This window comes from Mobula hypostoma, chromosome 12 (genome assembly GCF_963921235.1).
Source record: "Mobula hypostoma chromosome 12, sMobHyp1.1, whole genome shotgun sequence".
NCBI lineage: Eukaryota > Metazoa > Chordata > Chondrichthyes > Myliobatiformes > Myliobatidae > Mobula > Mobula hypostoma.
The window spans coordinates 88,030,636-88,051,227 of record NC_086108.1 but is presented as its reverse complement, the minus strand read 5'-3'; the positions used below and the strand labels follow the sequence as shown (position 1 = coordinate 88,051,227).

Sequence of the window (20,592 nt, the reverse complement as noted above, 5' to 3'; positions counted from 1 at the left end):
TGGTATATTCATTTAAATCCTCTGATGAACCCTTGAACACAGTACAGTCCACTGACTCAAAGCAAACCTGTAGCCACTACTCTGCCTTGCGTAAGAGAGAAGGACAGCCAAGTGATCAGATTTCTCAAAAAGCGGTCTAGGCATGGAATGGTAGGCAATCCTTATTGTAGTATAGTAGTGGCTGAGTGTGTTGGGACCTTGGTGCTGCAGTTTGTTTCATTCCTGAGTTTTGACCCACTGTGATTTGAATTTCGAAGCCTGTATGTTGCTTCAGATTTCAAGTTTGATGCATGTCTTTTTTTTCCCAGTTCATTCACAGGGATCTTGCAGCCAGAAATGTTCTCGTGGGAGAAAACCTGGTGGCTAAAATCGCAGACTTTGGGCTGTCCCGAGGAGAAGAGGTGTATGTAAAAAAGACCATGGTAAGATGAAGTGAGATGTGCTTATTTTTCCCTCACTATAGTATATGATTCTACTATCTTTAATTAACAACATTCTCAAAGCTGACGCTTCAAAGATCTTCTGAAGGAAACTGCATTGAGATGATTTGTGCTTGTTCTTGTCAGCCAGGTGATAATGTTAGGAAAGCAAATAAAAGCAGAGAATTCTGTTGCTTTTCTGGTAAACATTGTTCCCTCAACCAGAACACTAACAATTTTGAGTTCTTGCTATTTAAGATGACTGCATAACATTAGTTTCATAATTTCCTATTCCTTTTTATGGTTAAAACAGGTGTAAAACACAAAACATAGAACAGTACAGCACAGGAACAGGCCATCCACAGGTGACCTGTGCCTTTTCCTATTTTCTTCCATTCTCATGAAGAGTGTTGGAGTGGGGAGTTCAACTAGTTCATCAATATTAATTGCATATTGATGTTCATCTGATAAACAAGGTTTTATAGAATTTAATATTAATGTTTCAAAACATTATTAACATCTGTATTACATTGGTCGATATTTTACTAAACTTGAAGCAATGAAATTGTAAAACATAACACCGTATTAGATTATGAGAACACTCAGTCCTCTTTTATTGTCATTTAGAAATGCATACATGCATTAAAAAATGACACAATGTTTCTCCGGAGTGATATCACAGAAAACAGGACAAACCAAAGACTAACACTGACAGAACCACATAATTATAACATATAGTTACAGCAGTGCAAAGCAATACCATAATTTGATGAAGAACAAACCATGGGCAGAGTAAAAAAAAAGTCTCAAAGTCCCGAGTCCCCGATAGCAGGCGGCAAAAGGGAGAAACTCCCTGCCATAAACCTCCAGGCACCGTCAACTTGCCGATACCTTGGAAGCAGCCGACCACAGCCGACACTGAGTCCATCCATCCGAAACCTTCGAGACTCCGACCAGACCCTCCGTTACAGCCTCCGGAGCGCCATCCTCTGCCAAGCACCGTCGACCTATCCCCGGCTGCTGAAACAAGCAAAAGCTGAGGATTCAGGCCCTTCTGCTCTGGAGATTCCGGTTACCACACAGTAGCAGCGGCAGTGAAGCAGGCATTTCAGAAGTTTTCCAGATGTTCCTCCATACTCTCACGTCTGTCTCCATCAGATCAGGATTGTGCACGGTCCCCTACTTGACAGATAACAGATATTCATCACCGGAGAGGCCGCGCGCACTGCCGTCACACCACCATCTTCTCACATTAAATGGGATTTTAAAATTGAATTTCTCTCCATTATTGTGCTAAAGATTACAGTGATAAAAACAAATATACTTTAATCCCAAGTGTTGTTGCATGAATGAAGTCACTGGAGAAAAGTACTGATAGTTTTGAAGTAGCCTCTTTATTTGACAAAGCAAGATACAGTGGGGATCATATTAAGACACTTTCAGTGGAAAGGTCAGGCTGGCCTAACATGGGGCTTGATATTTTATGTGCCAAACATCAAGGGACGATTTCATATTTACAACACATCCACAATGCTTTCTTTGAAACTACACACAATCTTCACACCTCCTGATTTGCATCGACACCACAGACATCTAGATGAATTTTAATCAGCATTGTCTGGTCTGTGATTCAAGGCTTTTAGGAACCCATCGTTCAGAGCTGCATTTTAAATTAAATCTACAATCTGTAAGTATTTTCAGATAAGAAGATTGGTGACTGAAGTCATTTGCTAGATGTGCTAAACCCAAAAATCACTCTAACAGTTCCTCTTCTTGGTCCTCCTGGACAAAAATTAATTTGTAACAAGAAAGACCAACCTTAAGGAGGATCTACCCAAACAGGGCAGCAAAAATGCCCTGCCTCACAATTCCACCCAATTACTTTATGTGCATCTACATTTACTCTGTCATTCCTAATTGCCACCTACAAAATGCTAAGCAGAGAGTTTGTTCCAGAAATTTGAACAACAGTCTTTAGATATGCGGCCTCATTTGTATGCCTATTGGCTCTTGCCCGGCAGGCCGATTGCAGCTTATCACATTCCTTGCCTTCACTCCTTCATTCTCTGGCCACTAAAACTCTCTCTTTCCAGGGGCACCAGCAAGGTAAGTGCAACAGGCTCACAGGCTCTCTCATCAATACACAAGAAGGAGCTGGGGCAGTGTCCATTTGAATTACTGCAAGGACCTTCTTCCCAGTGGCACCCCCTTCCGAACTGTCCAGTCGATTACTGGACCCAGCCGCCGAAAGGGCCAGGCTCATTTGTATTCACTCCCCATCCAGGCTGGGGGTGATTGCCTTCAGATATCATGTGCAATCTTTCTCAGTCTGCCATTCTATCAAAGTTGTGGAACCTGCTGTCTCTGCTTTCACCTAATTCCTCCCCATCTATTTCCCCCAATATCTGTTCTGTTCTGTGCTATTCAACTAATCATAAACCTTCAGCAGCCAGCGTTCATTACAGAGTACCATCGCCATCACACTTCAGCAAGCTGTTCACAGGTTTCTGTCATGCTCTTGGTGTCTTCTGCCTTCACTTTTCCTGCAGGTATGTTTTCATCTGGTGTGGCCGGCTGGTGTTTGTCTCTGAGGTTCTCTGTAATTACATGGTTATTGGGGACACTTGATCCCCAGCTCTGACTGGGGTGGGGAGGGGAGCAACAAGAAGGTGAGTTGTACAGTTTAACCTGCGTCCAGTGTTTCCACTGGCTGCCTCGCCAGATCTCCACACAGACACAAGTGTCACTTGTTAAAAGTACCATCTGTTGTCCTATCCATCTGGGAGCAAACCATGCCCTTTCAAGCAGCACTCTCACCAGAATTTATTCAGCTGTGGGAGGACTATCTCCTTTCCCTCTGGCTCTCTCTGATCGGCAATGTGCTGCTATTGTTTTACTCGGTCCTTTAACATTTTACGTTGGTTACAAAGTTGTTTCACATACTGTGTCATTCTGTCCCTATAATGCACTGCCTGAGTCAGTGGTGGAGGCAGATACACTAGTGAAGTTTAAGAGACTACTAGACAGGTATATGGAGGAATTTAAGGTGAGGGCTGATATGGGAGGCAGGGTTTGAGGGTCGGCACAACATTGGGGCCAAAGGGCCTGTACTGTGCTGTACTATTCTATGTTCTATGTTCTATAAGTCCGGACTCACTACAACCCAGAATTGCCCCAAAAGGTAATCACATTGTTCATCCCAGTTCCACTACCTGAGCTGAGCAACCTTCTGGCAGTGCTCCTAAAGCTAATTCTTCATCTGTTTCCTTCACCACAGCCCTTCAAGTCCATGGCTTCCTGTCTATGTACCTCCGAGACCCGTCTATAAAAAATTCCTCTGCTTCCCCTTTCAGAAGTGCTTCCTTCACACCGATATCTTCCTCCTGCTCTACTTCCATCTGGCACTCGTGTGCCTCCTCCCCCCCCCCCCCCCCGTTAGGATGGAGCTTGTGGGATTCATTCCAGCATCCGTATCTATCGTTACTGACTTGTGAACAGCTGTCAGTGCAGCTACGCTGGCTATGTTGTGTCCTCTGTCAGTTGTACATATTTGCTGCCCCTGACTTGTCCATATTGTTTCTCCCTTTTCAGATTCTATAATGGCCCCTGCTTCCTTTAGTATGTTAGTTCAAGGACAGTACCCTCATTATTTGGATAGACCCAGAAATACACTGGAAGCTGCACCCCACCAATTTCAAGTATCTACGATTGGCTTATTTCTGCTTTCACCGTTATTCCTCCTACATCCTTAATATAAATAGCCCGTCCAGTTATTGGGTAGGGTAGGTCATTTATCGGTACCAATGCCAATGTCAACTAACATATCGCATTACCGGCCCCCTAACAATGCTGTTGTGTACATCCACGGTTCATCAGCGCTGGTAGTGGGGGCCACTGTCACATCTTTTTCTGACCAAGAAGTCATCTTCACCTGCTCCGTGATCTGATCAGTAGTCAGATTGATCAGACTGGGCACCGATGGGGTTTTTCTTTCCTTGTTTTTGGACACTGCCTCCAACCATGCCCCGATAGGCCACAGCTATAGCATATCAGCTCCTTTATCCTCCCACGTTTATTCCAGCAATTCCTTGCTACATGCCCCGGCTGCTGGCACACAAAGCAAACCCTCTGTGACATCACAGCAACAGCATCTTCTATAGCCACTTTACTATTTCTCTTGCACTTCCTTTGTTCTATCTCACTGGCCCATGAAACTATCACAGAGTAGGTCAAACCCACTGCTATCCCTAAATCCAAAACTTCCTAGTGGGCTGAGCTCAAGCCTTCCTTTGGCATTTTCAGGAAGACTGAGATGTCCCTCCCTGGATTACCTAACCCTCAATACTCCTCATATGCCCGATATTTACATTCTGGATAATCCATAGCTATCTCATCAGCTCTTTGAATCACTGCTATTATCGTTCCCCAGTTGCTCTCCCCCCGCCCCCACTAAGTCCCTGCCTCACTTCCCCTTTAAGAGAGAGATATCTTTCTTCATTGCTGGTGTTCCCAGTAGTTGCCTGTGTACCATCCCGCACCCCTTGGGCCATCCTGTCCCACATATTCCTCGGGCACTTTGCTTTTATCAACACATTTATATCTTTAGGGTGCATCTGGTGAATTTCAACCATTTCCTCGAGCTTGGGCCAGAATTCCGAACTCCCACATGCAACTTTAAGTGAGGGCAACTCTGACAAATGCTCTATTTCTCCCCGGGGGTGAAGGGCTTATGAATAGTCCTAATCGGCATCAGTGGCTGGCTCGGATCATCAGGATCCCCGACCTGACGTTGCCTGAACTCAGTAGGTGCCATCGTGACAGATATATCTGAGTAAATCCTCTCCCTGAAGTGTCTCCACGCTAATTCCCACACTAGGCAAAATATAAATGAACCAGTTAAACAGTACATACTTAGAACCGCAGAGTAGGTATTCTGTAATCTGCCACTTTTGTACGCCTGAACTCATGATGCCTGCTGTAATCCCTTGCTTCCAACTGTTGCACCAGGGGCACACACACTTGCAAAATGTGTATGCTAAAATGCAGCCCTCGCAATGAGTGTACACGCCCCAATAATCATCCTCTGCAACTGGTGGCTCTGTCTCACCAATTTACACGCAAAGTTTTGTCTCTTACATAAAAGCACATGCATGTGCACGCACTGCTTTGATATCTACCATTTCAGCTGTCTGTGTTCATGAAACCTCGCATTCCCATGTACCGCCAACCTGAACAGACAAGTTTGAGTGTTCATTTTAAAAATACTCACCCACTTAAACTGCTAAGATTGCAGGCCACACAATGGGTTGTGACACCAAATTTTGTTGCATGAATAAAGTCTCCAGAGAAAAGTACTGATAGCTTTGAAGCAGCCTGTTTATTTGACAAAACGAGATACTGTAGGCATCATATTAAGACACTTTCAGTGGAAAGGTCAGGCTGGCCTAACATGGGGCTTGATATTTTATGTGCCAAACATCAAGGGACGATTTCATATTTACAACACATCCACAATGCTTTCTTTGAAACTACACACAATCTTCACACCTCCTGATTTGCATCGACACCACAGACATCTAGATGAATTTTAATCAGCATTGTCTGGTCTGTGATTCAAGGCTTTTAGGAACCCATCGTTCAGAGCTGCATTTTAAATTAAATCTACAATCTGTAAGTATTTTCAGATAAGAAGATTGGTGACTGAAGTCATTTGCTAGATGTGCTAAACCCAAAAATCACTAACAGTTCCTCTTCTTGGTCCTCCTGGACAAAAATTAATTTGTAACAAGAAAGACCAACCTTAAGGAGGATCTACCCAAACAGGGCAGCAAAAATGCCCTGCCTCACAATTCCACCCAATTACTTTATGTGCATCTACATTTACTCTGTCATTCCTAATTGCCACCTACAAAATGCTAAGCAGAGAGTTTGTTCCAGAAATTTGAACAACAGTCTTTAGATATGCGGCCTCATTTGTATGCCTATTGGCTCTTGCCCGGCAGGCCGATTGCAGCTTATCACATTCCTTGCCTTCACTCCTTCATTCTCTGGCCACTAAAACTCTCTCTTTCCAGGGGCACCAGCAAGGTAAGTGCAACAGGCTCACAGGCTCTCTCATCAATACACAAGAAGGAGCTGAGGCAGTGTCCATTTGAATTACTGCAAGGACCTTCTTCCCAGTGGCACCCCCTTCCGAACTGTCCAGTCGATTACTGGACCCAGCCGCCAAAAGGGCCAGGCTCATTTGTATTCACTCCCCATCCAGGCTGGGGGTGATTGCCTTCAGATATCATGTGCAATCTTTCTCAGTCTGCCATTCTATCAAAGTTGTGGAACCTGCTGTCTCTGCTTTCACCTAATTCCTCCCCATCTATTTCCCCCAATATCTGTTCTGTTCTGTGCTATTCAACTAATCATAAACCTTCAGCAGCCAGCGTTCATTACAGAGTACCATCGCCATCACACTTCAGCAAGCTGTTCACAGGTTTCTGTCATGCTCTTGGTGTCTTCTGCCTTCACTTTTCCTGCAGGTATGTTTTCATCTGGTGTGGCCGGCTGGTGTTTGTCTCTGAGGTTCTCTGTAATTACATGGTTATTGGGGACACTTGATCCCCAGCTCTGACTGGGGTGGGGAGGGGAGCAACAAGAAGGTGAGTTGTACAGTTTAACCTGCGTCCAGTGTTTCCACTGGCTGCCTCGCCAGATCTCCACACAGACACAAGTGTCACTTGTTAAAAGTACCATCTGTTGTCCTATCCATCTGGGAGCAAACCATGCCCTTTCAAGCAGCACTCTCACCAGAATTTATTCATCTGTGGGAGGACTATCTCCCTTCCCTCTGGCTCTCTCTGATCGGCAATGTGCTGCTATTGTTTTACTCGGTCCTTTAACATTTTACGTTGGTTACAAAGTTGTTTCACATACTGTGTCATTCTGTCCCTATAATGCACTGCCTGAGTCAGTGGTGGAGGCAGATACACTAGTGAAGTTTAAGAGACTACTAGACAGGTATATGGAGGAATTTAAGGTGAGGACTGATATGGGAGGCAGGGTTTGAGGGTCGGCACAACATTGAGGCCAAAGGGCCTGTACTGTGCTGTACTATTCTATGTTCTATGTTCTATAAGTCCGGACTCACTACGACCCAGAATTGCCCCAAAAGGTAATCACATTGTTCATCCCAGTTCCACTACCTGAGCTGAGCAACCTTCTGGCAGTGCTCCTAAAGCTAATTCTTCATCTGTTTCCTTCACCACAGCCCTTCAAGTCCATGGCTTCCTGTCTATGTACCTCCGAGACCCGTCTATAAAAAATTCCTCTGCTTCCCCTTTCAGAAGTGCTTCCTTCACACCGATATCTTCCTCCTGCTCTACTTCCATCTGGCACTCGTGTGCCTCCCCCCCCTGTTAGGATGGAGCTTGTGGGATTCATTCCAGCATCCGTATCTATCGTTACTGACTTGTGAACAGCTGTCAGTGCAGCTACGCTGGCTATGTTGTGTCCTCTGTCGGTTGTACATATTTGCTGCCCCTGACTTGTCCATATTGTTTCTCCCTTTTCAGATTCTATAATGGCCCCTGCTTCCTTTAGTATGTTAGTTCAAGGACAGTACCCTCATTATTTGGATAGACCCAGAAATACACTGGAAGCTGCACCCCACCAATTTCAAGTATCTACGATTGGCTTATTTCTGCTTTCACCGTTATTCCTCCTACATCCTTAATATAAATAGCCCGTCCAGTTATTGGGTAGGGTAGGTCAGTTATCGGTACCAATGCCAATGTCAACTAACATATCGCATTACCGGCCCCCTAACAATGCTGTTGTGTACATCCACGGTTCATCAGCGCTGGTAGTGGGGGCCACTGTCACATCTTTTTCTGACCAAGAAGTCATCTTCACCTGCTCCGTGATCTGATCAGTAGTCAGATTGATCAGACTGGGCACCGATGGGGTTTTTCTTTCCTTGTTTTTGGACACTGCCTCCAACCATGCCCCGATAGGCCACAGCTATAGCATATCAGCTCCTTTATCCTCCCACGTTTATTCCAGCAATTCCTTGCTACATGCCCCGGCTGCTGGCACACAAAGCAAACCCTCTGTGACATCACAGCAACAGCATCTTCTATAGCCACTTTACTATTTCTCTTGCACTTCCTTTGTTCTATCTCACTGGCCCATGAAACTATCACAGAGTAGGTCAAACCCACTGCTATCCCTAAATCCAAAACTTCCTAGTGGGCTGAGCTCAAGCCTTCCTTTGGCATTTTCAGGAAGACTGGGATGTCCCTCCCTGGATTACCTAACCCTCAATACTCCTCATATGCCCGATATTTACATTCTGGATAATCCATAGCTATCTCATCAGCTCTTTGAATCACTGCTATTATCGTTCCCCAGTTGCTCTCCCCCCGCCCCCACTAAGTCCCTGCCTCACTTCCCCTTTAAGAGAGAGATATCTTTCTTCATTGCTGGTGTTCCCAGTAGTTGCCTGTGTACCATCCCGCACCCCTTGGGCCATCCTGTCCCACATATTCCTCGGGCACTTTGCTTTTATCAACACATTTATATCTTTAGGGTGCATCTGGTGAATTTCAACCATTTCCTCGAGCTTGGGCCAGAATTCCGAACTCCCACATGCAACTTTAAGTGAGGGCAACTCTGACAAATGCTCTATTTCTCCCCGGGGGTGAAGGGCTTATGAATAGTCCTAATCGGCATCAGTGGCTGGCTCGGATCATCAGGATCCCCGACCTGACGTTGCCTGAACTCAGTAGGTGCCATCGTGACAGATATATCTGAGTAAATCCTCTCCCTGAAGTGTCTCCACGCTAATTCCCACACTAGGCAAAATATAAATGAACCAGTTAAACAGTACATACTTAGAACCGCAGAGTAGGTATTCTGTAATCTGCCACTTTTGTACGCCTGAACTCATGATGCCTGCTGTAATTCCTTGCTTCCAACTGTTGCACCAGGGGCACACACACTTGCAAAATGTGTATGCTAAAATGCAGCCCTCGCAATGAGTGTACACGCCCCAATAATCATCCTCTGCAACTGGTGGCTCTGTCTCACCAATTTACACGCAAAGTTTTGTCTCTTACATAAAAGCACATGCATGTGCACGCACTGCTTTGATATCTACCATTTCAGCTGTCTGTGTTCATGAAACCTCGCATTCCCATGTACCGCCAACCTGAACAGACAAGTTTGAGTGTTCATTTTAAAAATACTCACCCACTTAAACTGCTAAGATTGCAGGCCACACGATGGGTTGTGACACCAAATTTTGTTGCATGAATAAAGTCTCCAGAGAAAAGTACTGATAGCTTTGAAGCAGCCTGTTTATTTGACAAAACGAGATACTGTAGGCATCATATTGAGGCACTTCCAGTAGAAAAGTCTGGCTGGCCTAACGTGGGGCTCAATATTTTATGTGCTAGACATCAAAGTACGATTTCACACTTACAATGCATCCACAATACTTTGAAACTATACACAAACTTCACACCTCCCAATTTGCACTGACACCACAGACATCTAAATGTACTTTAATCAGCATTGTCTGGTCTGTGATTCAAGGCTTTTAGGAAACTGTTGTTCAGAGCTGTATTTTAAATTAAATCTACAATCTATATTCCAATTTCAAGTTTGGTTTCTGAAGTTATTTGCTAGATGTGCTAAACCCAAAAATCACTCTAACACTAAGTAAGAAACATATTTTCCTAAAATTGAACGTGCAAAATGGTGGAGCAATATAAGTACTTTTTTCAAATGCAATGTTTTTATGTAATATTTTTCTAATCAGTATTTTGCACTGGACCTGTACTTTCTCTAATGAACCTTATTCAGGACTTAATATTTTCCTTCTGCTAATCGTTTAGGGGCGGCTTCCAGTACGTTGGATGGCAATTGAGTCCTTGAACTACAGTGTCTATACAACAAAAAGCGATGTGTGAGTAATCAACCATTAGATCATGGAGTTTTGCTCATTTTAATACATCACTCATTAATGTTTCCATGTATCCTTTGTGTTTATGGACATTTTTCAATGGAGCATAGGAGAATGAGGGTGATCATACTGAGGTATATGAAATCATGAAGGGTATAAATGAGGTCAATGCAGACAGTCTTTTTTTGCCCAGCTTTGTGGAATTAAGAATTATAGGATATCTCTCTCTCTCTGGCTATCCATCCCATGGGATGATGATGGTTCCTTTCAGTCAGTTAGTGGGGTTTGAGGATACCCCACTCCTCAGAAAGGAACAGTGTGTGCATGAATGGATTTTAGGTGAGTAGGGGGTTGCACAGGTCCAGACTCACCCTCTCGACATCCCCTCCCGGATCCAGCGGCATGATGAGGTCCAAGACAGCTGGGGGAAGTTCTGTTGCAGTGAATGGCCAGACCAAGCTTCGATGCAAGGGATGCCCTTTCCGCGCTTCACGCCACGTGTTTGCTAGATGGCCGTTGGCCATACGAGAGGGTTCATCCGCCCTTTGCAGGTCTTGTTTTTCATCCGGCAGGGTGTCTAGCCACCCTCCTCACCAGGCAAGCCCGGTGGGGGAGCCAGTTTAGTCGCCGACCACCCGACCATGTGACAGGTAGTACTGGGTTACATGGTACCAGTAGCACTCAGACGAGTGACCTGGATATAACTTCAAGGGTAAGGGATAGGTTTAATATTGACCAGAGGGACAATATTTTTACCCAGATGGTGTTCAGTATCTGGAATGAGTTGCCAAAAGGACGTGGTTGGGGCATGTACATTAACAACACTTAAGAGCATAAACCATAAGATATAGAAGCAGAATTAGGCCATTTAGATGGATAAGGGCCAAATGCAAGTTAGCTTAGAGGGAATCTTGGTAGGCATGGACCCTGTTGGCCAAAGGTCCTGTTTCCGCAGTGGGCTGAACTCGGTGATATCCTCTGTGCCCTCAGTGCTATAAGAATGAGAAGGTAAGACAACAGTCACAAAGATTCTAAATTCATCCTATTTCAAGATTTTCTCTTGTTGTCATTGTCTAGTTCAAAGTTGAAAGTGCATTTATTATCAAAGTGTATATATGTCACCATATGCCATCCTGAGATCCACACTCTTGCAGGCATTCACAAAGAAATACAACAGAATCAATGAAAAACTACACACAACGACTGACAAACAATCAATGTGCAAAAGAAGGCAAACTATGCAAATACAAAAATTAGATAATACTGAGAACATGAGTTGTAGAGTCCTTGAGAAAGAGAGTCCTTAGGTTGTGGAGTTATTTTGGAGCTGGGGTAAATGAACTTATGCTGGTTCAAGAGTCTGATGGTTGAAGGGTAATAACTGTTTCTGAACCTGGTGGTGTGGGACCTATGGTTCCTGTACCTTCTTCCCGATGCCAACTGCAAGAAGAGAGCATGGGGGCTTTGATGATGGATGCTGCTTTCTTGTGACAGCGCTCCCTGTAGATGTGCCTATTTTCCATTAATATATGGAGTGATGAATTCCCCTCACCCAGGGCGTCACTTAAATTTAGTTTCACGTTTCAGCAGTATACAGCTCTCGTTACATGCACATGCAGTTCAACTCTTTGAGTGATTATGCAGAAAGTTTGAAGTTAATAACTCATCCCCTTCTACTTTAGGCCACGAATTTATCAATCACCCCTGATGCGTTATTAACTGATGAGCTATTAACCTTAAACTTTCTGTATAATCACTCAAAGAGTTGAACTGTATGTGCCTGTAACGAGAACTGTATAACCCATCTCCTTCTACCTTAGGCCATGAACTTATCAATCACCCCTGCTGTGGGCACTTCCTGGAGGTCCAAGATTCGTACGCTCCACGACTGCTGGACTAGGTGTGTAAATGTAGGAGGGGACTATGTTGAAAAATAAACATGCTAGGTTTTCTAAAATTGACTCCTTCTACCTTAGGTCACAAACTTATCAATCACCCCTCGTATGTATAAAGAAGGATTGACACACTTCGGTGATTAAATGCTGACAATGCAGGGTACTTTTCGGTCCTGTGGAGCAGCTTCTGCATTTTCAGGGAAATGCTTGTCAGCTCGCCAATGCTTTCAGTTGGAACGATACAATTAAAATTAACTTTCCTCAGGAAGCAGCTTGCCTTCATTCAACCACAGTGGTGTGAGGTCCAGATACTCAAAAAAAAAAGTTCTGTTGCTTTGTATTCAGATTTTTTTTAATTGGAGAGAACATGTGAGACAAGTTGTGCAGAGATTTTTTAAAAATAGCTACAGGTCGACCTTCACTAATCCAGCACCATTGGGACCTGAGGAGTGCCGGATTAGTGAAAATGCTGAATTACAGAAGGATCACATTAAGCATAATCAGTGCCGGATTATCGAAGGAACCGGATTACAGGTAGTCGGATTAGTGAAGGTCGACCTGTAGCAGTGTTCAGTTTGGAAATCCCCAACACATTAACTGCTCAAGTAAAGGTTGGAAAGCAAGAGACTTGGGAAGGATGAGCCAAGAATAAAGAGAGAGGATGTTCATGCATAAGGTGTGACGGCTGCAGGAGTGAAGGCATTGCTACCACCCTGCCATCACCCTGCTGACACACGTCATTTGAGGAGTGGTAACCCTGTTCTTCAAATGTCCATGCACATTTTTATCACTTCAGGCTTGTCCCCGCATGGACCGTGCACAGCTCTTTACTTGAATTGTCAGATTAGTACTCCATTGCCACTGTCTGTACATCGAATGTTTCACACTCAATGCCGTCACTAAGTGGTAAACATTCAGATTAGCTCACTGTGTAATGAGTGCCTAGCTTGAACATGGACCTCTCCCCCTGAGGCCCCAATTACCATGTGCAGCTCTAGGTTTGTTACTAATTATGATCACACACTGCTCAAATTATGTTTTCTCTCAATCAATTAGAAAATGATTTACATGTAGATTTTTTTCTATCCTTTAGCTGGTCATTTGGAGTGCTGTTGTGGGAGATTGTCAGCCTTGGTAAGTAATAGCAGCAATGACTTTCTGTAGTCTCCAGGCTATTTAATTTCTGTTCATTTTTGTGTGTTTCTTCAGAATCTCATCTTTTCCGGTACATCAGTCTGTGTTCCCTTCTCAATATCATCCCGCTGATTTTTAAATGATTGGTGCAATGGGTTCCCAAATTCTTATTTAAACTGGTTGAATTTACATAGTGAAAAGTGCGCTAATGTTCTCAGGATTGCTGATCCAGTAATGCAAGTCCAGGAAAACCTGATCTGGTCTGGTCGCAGAAACCAAATTTGGGCTCAGTTAGTTCTTGGGTGGAAGACTGCCTGGGATTATTGATACGGCAAGTCAACCTGGAGAAGCAACAGTTGTCACCAGCACCCTCCCATGAATCACTTATGGGGTGAAGCAAGCTGCAGCAATAAAAATGACCCATTCTCAAAATGATTTTGAAATGAGTTGAAACATAGCAGTTACACTGGAAAAATCTTCTCTCTCTTCCTCCTTCAAGCTTGATGGTAGCCTGTATGATAGACCTTGATCTTCCACATTAATCTCTTAACGTTACCAAGGCCTACCCTGCTTCTATATTTATTTTGCATTAATTGCCTTCTGATTATTGCAGGGGGAACGCCATACTGTGGAATGACATGTGCTGAACTCTATGAGAAATTACCTCAAGGCTTCCGAATGGAGAAACCCCTCAACTGTGATGATGAAGTGTGAGTGATTGCCCACATAGGCTGTCATATGGTCGGCTGGCAGTGAGAGGGAATGAGCGACACGCTCATTACACTGGCACTAGTGTTCTTCTCATCCGATCTTTTAACATCATAATGTTATCCCTTCACTTTACTTTTGTTTTTCACATTAATGAGCATTTCATTCTATGTGCTGAAAATCTTGCAATATCTCTCATTCTGAGCAAAGCTTTAAAGTAATTCATCAGTCTAATGGATTCCTGTGAGAGTTTCCAGATCTGTGTGTTTGTATTTGTACTCCTACACTCCCACACTCAGTGGCCACTTTATTTCAGTACAGAAGTGAAATCTGTGGTGGTCTTCTGCTGCTGTAGCCCGTCTACATCAAAGTTCGACATGTTGTGCATTCAGAGATGCTCTTCTGCACACCACTGTTGTAACGCGTGGTTATTTGAGTTAATGTTGCCCTCCTGTCAGCTTGAACCATTCTGGCCATTTTCCTCTGATCTCTCTCATCAATAAGGCATTTTCGCCCACAAAACTGCTACTCACTATTTGTTTTTTGAACCATTCTCTGAACACTATAGAAACTGTTGTGTGTGAAAAATCCCAGGAGGTCAGCAGTTTCTGAGATACTCAAGCCACCCCATCTGGCACCATCAATTCCACAGTCAAAATCACTTAAATCACATTCCTTCCCCATTCTAGTTTGGTCTGAAGGACAACGGAACCTCTTGATCATGTCTATTTGCATTTCTGCATTGAGTTGCTGCCACACGATTGGCTGATAAGATATTCACATCAATGAGCAAATGTACTTAATAAAGTGGCCACTGAGTGTCTTTTATATGCAGGGGAAGATCCAGGGAGAGGCTAAATACTGCCTAGCTATTCAATCATAATTATGTAGAATTCATAACAATCAGCTGCGCATAATGGTGTGCATTGTTTCTAGTGGCATTTCCTCATTTTGGGGGAAATTTACATTTTGACAAAACATTTTATTACTACTTGTGAGGTTTAATTCTCCTTTACTTCCAGTAAACTCAAACTCTGTTGAATTAGGCTGCTCCATCTTTTCTCCAGCACCTTTCGATAGGAAATTCTTTATCAAATCAAAGCGCAATGTTTCTGACTTTACATGATCTACAAAGAGCTGAAAGTTAACTACAGGCAACTCATACGTTATGGTTCGGGACAGAGGCTGCATTCCTAGAAAATATTCCGTACTGTAATTTTCTGACACATGAAATTGTATCATCTGTGCATGCTTCAAGAAACACACATTGCAAAAAAAAACATGCTTATTTATCTCCACATTTTTCATGAGGGTGAATCTTAACCTACATCTCAAATTTTGGGGTTTTGATTGGTGAATTCTATAACATAAAATGTGCGTTACCATGTGTGTCACTGTAAACAGGAACATTTGTTTTCTTATTGCTGTGCTTTTACAGGGGGGGAATCAGAAGCATTATTTTTTTTTTAATTTCAGGAGTTATTGGTTAAAGTTTTCATCTCTCTTTATCTAAAATCCCATTAGCTATGAATTCATGAGACAGTGCTGGAGAGATCGGCCCCATGAAAGACCAACCTTTGCTCAGATATCAGTGCAGTTGAACCGAATGCTCGAAGCAAGAAAGGTAATTTGCCCAAGGTGAAACCAAATGGAAAGTAATTGCGAATATTAACTATGTGTCAGTACCTATGAGCCCAAAACAGCTGGTGTTGATACAATAATCCTTTCCCTGAGCCTGAATGACACCTGCTGTGGACTATAAACCAGCTGATGTAGATCCAGAATGTTTGCTAGATCTATTTGTACAAACAGTGTTGTGAAGAAAAGTCTCAACTGAATTAAACACCTCTTTGGGTTTCTCCGAAATAAGACCTGGGAGTTTTATTTAAAACATCATTTCTTTCCCGGGTATTTTTCAGGGGAGCATTATTGATGAATCTTTAGAGAATTTTGCAAACATGGCAGCTGCAGAGGTTTGCAGCCTCTGTGGTGGTGCAACTTGTTCAGAGGCTGGGGAGGATGTGGGTAACGGTTCTACACAGTAATTTTTTACTTTACATCGGCGATAGGATTGGGACTGGGCATGGGGGAAATGAGCAGTACGATGGTGAAGAATTAATTTTGGAATTTACATTTGGTTCCTATCCAACTAGTTGAGATACCTTCTAATTCATCAGACTTCTGAATAGACAATGAACCCATGAACACTACCTTGCTATTTCATGAAATATGCCAGTGATATGAACCCTGATTCTGAATTAATAACAGCCTGATGCAAAACAGAATTGACAATTCAGACCCTGCCCTCAGGGATGGTGTGATCCTACTCAAACAGCATATGCTTTGCTCAGATTTAATTCCGAACCAGCTATTTCCCTTATACTTGTGTAATGGATGGTTTGGTTTCCTCAGTGGTAAAATAAGGAAGTTTTTTTTTTTAAGGCTTATATAAATAGCAAAGTGAGGTCACTCTTAAAAAAAAAAGAGGCTTGATGTGAACTGACCAAGAAATCTTTAATATTAGCTGACTAAACTCATCTTAATAAGGGAGGTGGCAAGAACATGTATCAGGGCATTGAATACAGCAGTTGAGATGTTATGTTGAAGTTGTATAAGACAATGGTGCTGCTGAATTTAGAGGATTGCATGCAGTTTTGGTCACCAACTTACAGGAAAGATGTCAATAAGATTGAAAGAGTGCATAGTGCATTGAAAATCTACTTGAGGATCTGAGCTATAGGGAAAGGTTGAATAGGTTAGGACTTTAGTTCTTGGAGCATAGGAGAATGAGGATATATCTTACAAAATTATGAGGGGTATAGATAGGGTGAATTCATGCAGGCATTTCCCCCTCAGGTTGGGTGCGACTAGAAATAGCGGTCATATATTTAGGGTTAAAAGCAAAATATTTAAGGGGAATCTGAAGGGAAGCATCTTCACTCATTGGGTGGTGTGAGTGTGGAATGAGCTACCAGCAGAAGTGGTTGGTGTGGGTTCAGTTGTTACATTTAAGAGAAGTTTGGATAGGTACATCTATGGAAGGTTTTTAAGGGATATGGTCTGGGTGCAGGTAGATGGCACTAGGCATAAGATCAGGTTAGCATGGACCAGATGGTCCGAAGGGCCTGTTTCCATGCTCTATGACTCTATAACATACCATTCGTTTACCTTTTGTGGCTGTCAGGTGAAGACAAGTTCACTGGTGGCCAGTGGTGCTTCCCACTGCCAAATAATGCACTGTTATCCACTGTTATTTGGGCTTCAGAACAATCCCCAGCAATTAAGCAGTGTCTTACAAAGGCAAGGGAAGTTAGTTAGTGAAGACAAAAGAAAATGCCTTTAATAATTATTTCAACCTGTTAATCTCTCCCCAGGCTTACGTGAACACAGCTTTGTTTGAAAACTTCACATATGCTGGAATCGATGCCACAGCGGAAGAAGTGTGACACTGGACTTGTACAAACATCCACAGTACCCAGGATGCTGTAGATCCAGTACTGTTGCCAAGGGATCAGGTTTCGATGACTCTGCTACCTATCCCAAGACGCTGACTGCTTGCACTATGAGCCAAAACAAAACAAAACGCAGAATAACCTATGAAACAAGTTGATTCCTCGGCATTGTAAAGCACGTTTGGGAATTGAGCATAATCCCATGGCAGAGTGGAATACTGCATCTAACCCCGGTGATGGAGTGATGAACTTCCTGTCATCTCGTGTGGTATGACCAGTACCGAGATTCACTTGGAAATCAGCTGCGGAAATATCCTTGACAATGGGATGATTCTCAAGGTCCATACTCCTTGCAACATGGCAATGAGAGCTGACTTAATTGAAACTGGAAATGGGATTTTTCATTTGGAACATGTTCTAGTGGAGCAACACTGTCATCTCATTTGGTTTGTGACTGGACACGTAGATGGACTGGAAACATATACTATTTCTTACATAAGCCCTGTACAAGTATATTGTCTATGTATATTGTCCACATGTATGTTTGTGTGCATACATAATTTCAGTCAACAGCTATTGTAGCGGATGATTCTGGATCAGACTTCTTGGGTACGTGTTTGAAAGTAGATTGTTTGATTCATGAGCAAACTTGACAGCAGACACTTGACTGAGAATGGTGACAGAGGTCAGAGATTGCTTGCCCACGTAACTCCATTCACCAGTGAATGTGCCATGAGTTCCAGGAAGCCCGTTCTGTGATTCGTTCAAGCCTATTTCAAGATTTTCCATATCCCGGACAGGTTTCGCTGGACTTTGAAACTGACACACTGTAAATATTACTTAAAGGTGACATAACCCTTTGCAAAGTTCAGACACTGCTTTCACACTTTAATCTAAACAGAATTATTTTACCTGATGGTCAATAAATTCATTTATGCAATCGCCAAGAATAATGTGAGTGGGTCAATCATCATCTGTCTTATTTATCCTTGATTTGAACCCATCTTATCTCAGATTCATTTCAAGCACTAATTCCCAGGAATGACCAATTGGTGCCACATAATTGCAACATTGTGAATTTATGTGACACCTCTAATTGGGTCACATTGGTCTGTTAGCAAGGCAAAGGGAAATTGGGACAGATAACCTTCTAATCAGGAGAGCAATTGCGATTTTAAAGACAGAGTTTTGCGGCAGTTTCTCTGAGTTGAAGAGTGACTAATCAGCAAGAGACAATGCTGATAGCAAGAGCTATCTTTTAGTCAGGTCTGCATTCAAGATTTAAAAGCTGTGCTGCACACCGGTTTTGTCGGAGTTGGACAATCCACGGCAGGGAGTGTATTAGAGAGCTACCTTTAATCAGGACAGTGATTGAGATTTTAAAGGCAGAGCTTTGCAGCAATTTACGAAAAAGAACTTTGACCAGCCGACTTTTGGGATTGACTGGCAACAGCAAACGAGAGGAAGGCAATGGCAAACGCTGTGGCCATTGTCTGAGTGGACAGAGTGAGAGTGGTCATCTTGAGGCTTTAGCTCTTCAAGACTTCAGCAAAGAGAGGCTACAGTGAGGGAAAGAGAGGCTACAGTCAGAGAAAGCAATAGAAAAGCTATAGGTTAAGTTTTTTTCCTTCTCTTCTTTATATCTGCTCAGCTAGGACAGTAGAGATTCCAGGCTGGATAGTTGAATGATCCTCTTGCAGGACCAGTGTCCCGGATGACTACAAATGCAAGAACTGCACCAGCTGCAGCTCCTAACAAACCACGTTAAGGAGTTGGAGCTGGAACTGGATGAACTCTGGATCATTCAGGAGGCTGAGGGGGTGATAGATATGACATATAAAGGGGTAGTTACACCCAAGGTGCAGGACACAGGATACTGGGTGACAGTCAGAAAGGGGAAAGAGGTTAAGGAGCCAGTGCAGAGTACCCCTGTGGCCATCCCCTTCAACAACAGGTATATCACTTTGGATAGTTAGGTGGGGTGAGCTAACAGAGGAAAGTCACTGTTGTCGGGTCTCTGGCTCTGTGACTCAGAAAGGAAAGGGGTAGAAGAGGCACACTGTGGTGATAGGGGAATTGTTAGTTAGGTGAATGGACAGGAGGTTCTGTGGGTGAGAACGAGATTCCCGGATGGTATGTTGCCTCCTGGGTGCCAGATCCTGGGATATCTCAGATCGGGTCCTCAGCATTCTTAAGTGGGATGGAGAACAGCCAGAAGTCGTGGTCCACGTAGGTACCAATGACATGGGTAGGACGAGTGACGAGGTTCTGCATAGAGAGTTCAGGGAGTTGGGTGCTAATTTAAAGGGCAGGACCTCCAGGTTTGTGATCTCAGGATTGCTACCCATGCCACGTGCTAGTGAAGCCAAAACTAGGAAGATTATACAGTTCAATACATGGCTAAGGAGGTAGTGTAGAAGAGAAGGTGTACAATTTTTGGATCATTGGGCTCTCTTCCAGGAAAGGTGGGACCCATACAGAAGGGATGGTTTGCATCTGAACTGGAGGGGAACTAATATCCTAAATTGGGACCGCACGACCCAATTTACATCGGTGGTGTGCAAGTGGAACAGGTCAAAAGCTTTAAGTTCCTCGGGGTCAATGTCACAAATGACCTGACTTGGTCCAACCAAGCAGAGTTCACTGCCAAGAAGGCCCACCAGCGCCTTTACTTCCTGAGAAAACTAAAGAAAATTGGCCTGTCCCTAAAACCCTCACTAATTTTTATAGATGCACCGTAGAAAGCATTCTTCTAGGGTGCATCACAACCTGGTATGGAAGTTGTCCTGTCCAAGACCGGAAGAAGCTGCAGAAGATCATGAACACGGCGCAGTACATCACACAAACCAATCTTCCGTCCTTGGACTCACTTTACACCGCACACTGTCGGAGCAGTGCTGCCAGGATAATCAAGGACACGACCCACCCAGCCAACACACTTTTCGTCCCTCTTCCCTCTGGGAGAAGGCTCACGAACTTGAAGACTCGTACGGCCAGATTTAGGAACAGTTTCTTTCCAACTGTGATAA

General features: G+C 43.5%; 1 protein-coding gene across 4 annotated transcripts in view; it reads left to right on the top strand.

The window, feature by feature from the left end:
- tie1 (tyrosine kinase with immunoglobulin-like and EGF-like domains 1) overlaps nt 1-18,505 on the top strand; it is a 107,301-nt gene extending 88,796 nt beyond the window's left edge. For all 4 annotated transcript variants that reach the window (XM_063065021.1, XM_063065023.1, XM_063065022.1 and 1 more), the window contains 6 exons: nt 309-422; nt 10,307-10,377; nt 13,363-13,403; nt 14,017-14,113; nt 15,636-15,735; nt 17,486-18,505. In XM_063065021.1, coding sequence (XP_062921091.1) covers nt 309-422; nt 10,307-10,377; nt 13,363-13,403; nt 14,017-14,113; nt 15,636-15,735; nt 17,486-17,557 — 495 coding nt within the window. In that variant the 3' untranslated portion in view covers nt 17,558-18,505. The remainder of the gene's footprint in view (nt 1-308; nt 423-10,306; nt 10,378-13,362; nt 13,404-14,016; nt 14,114-15,635; nt 15,736-17,485) is intronic.
- Nucleotides 18,506-20,592: the final 2,087 nt, after the last annotated feature.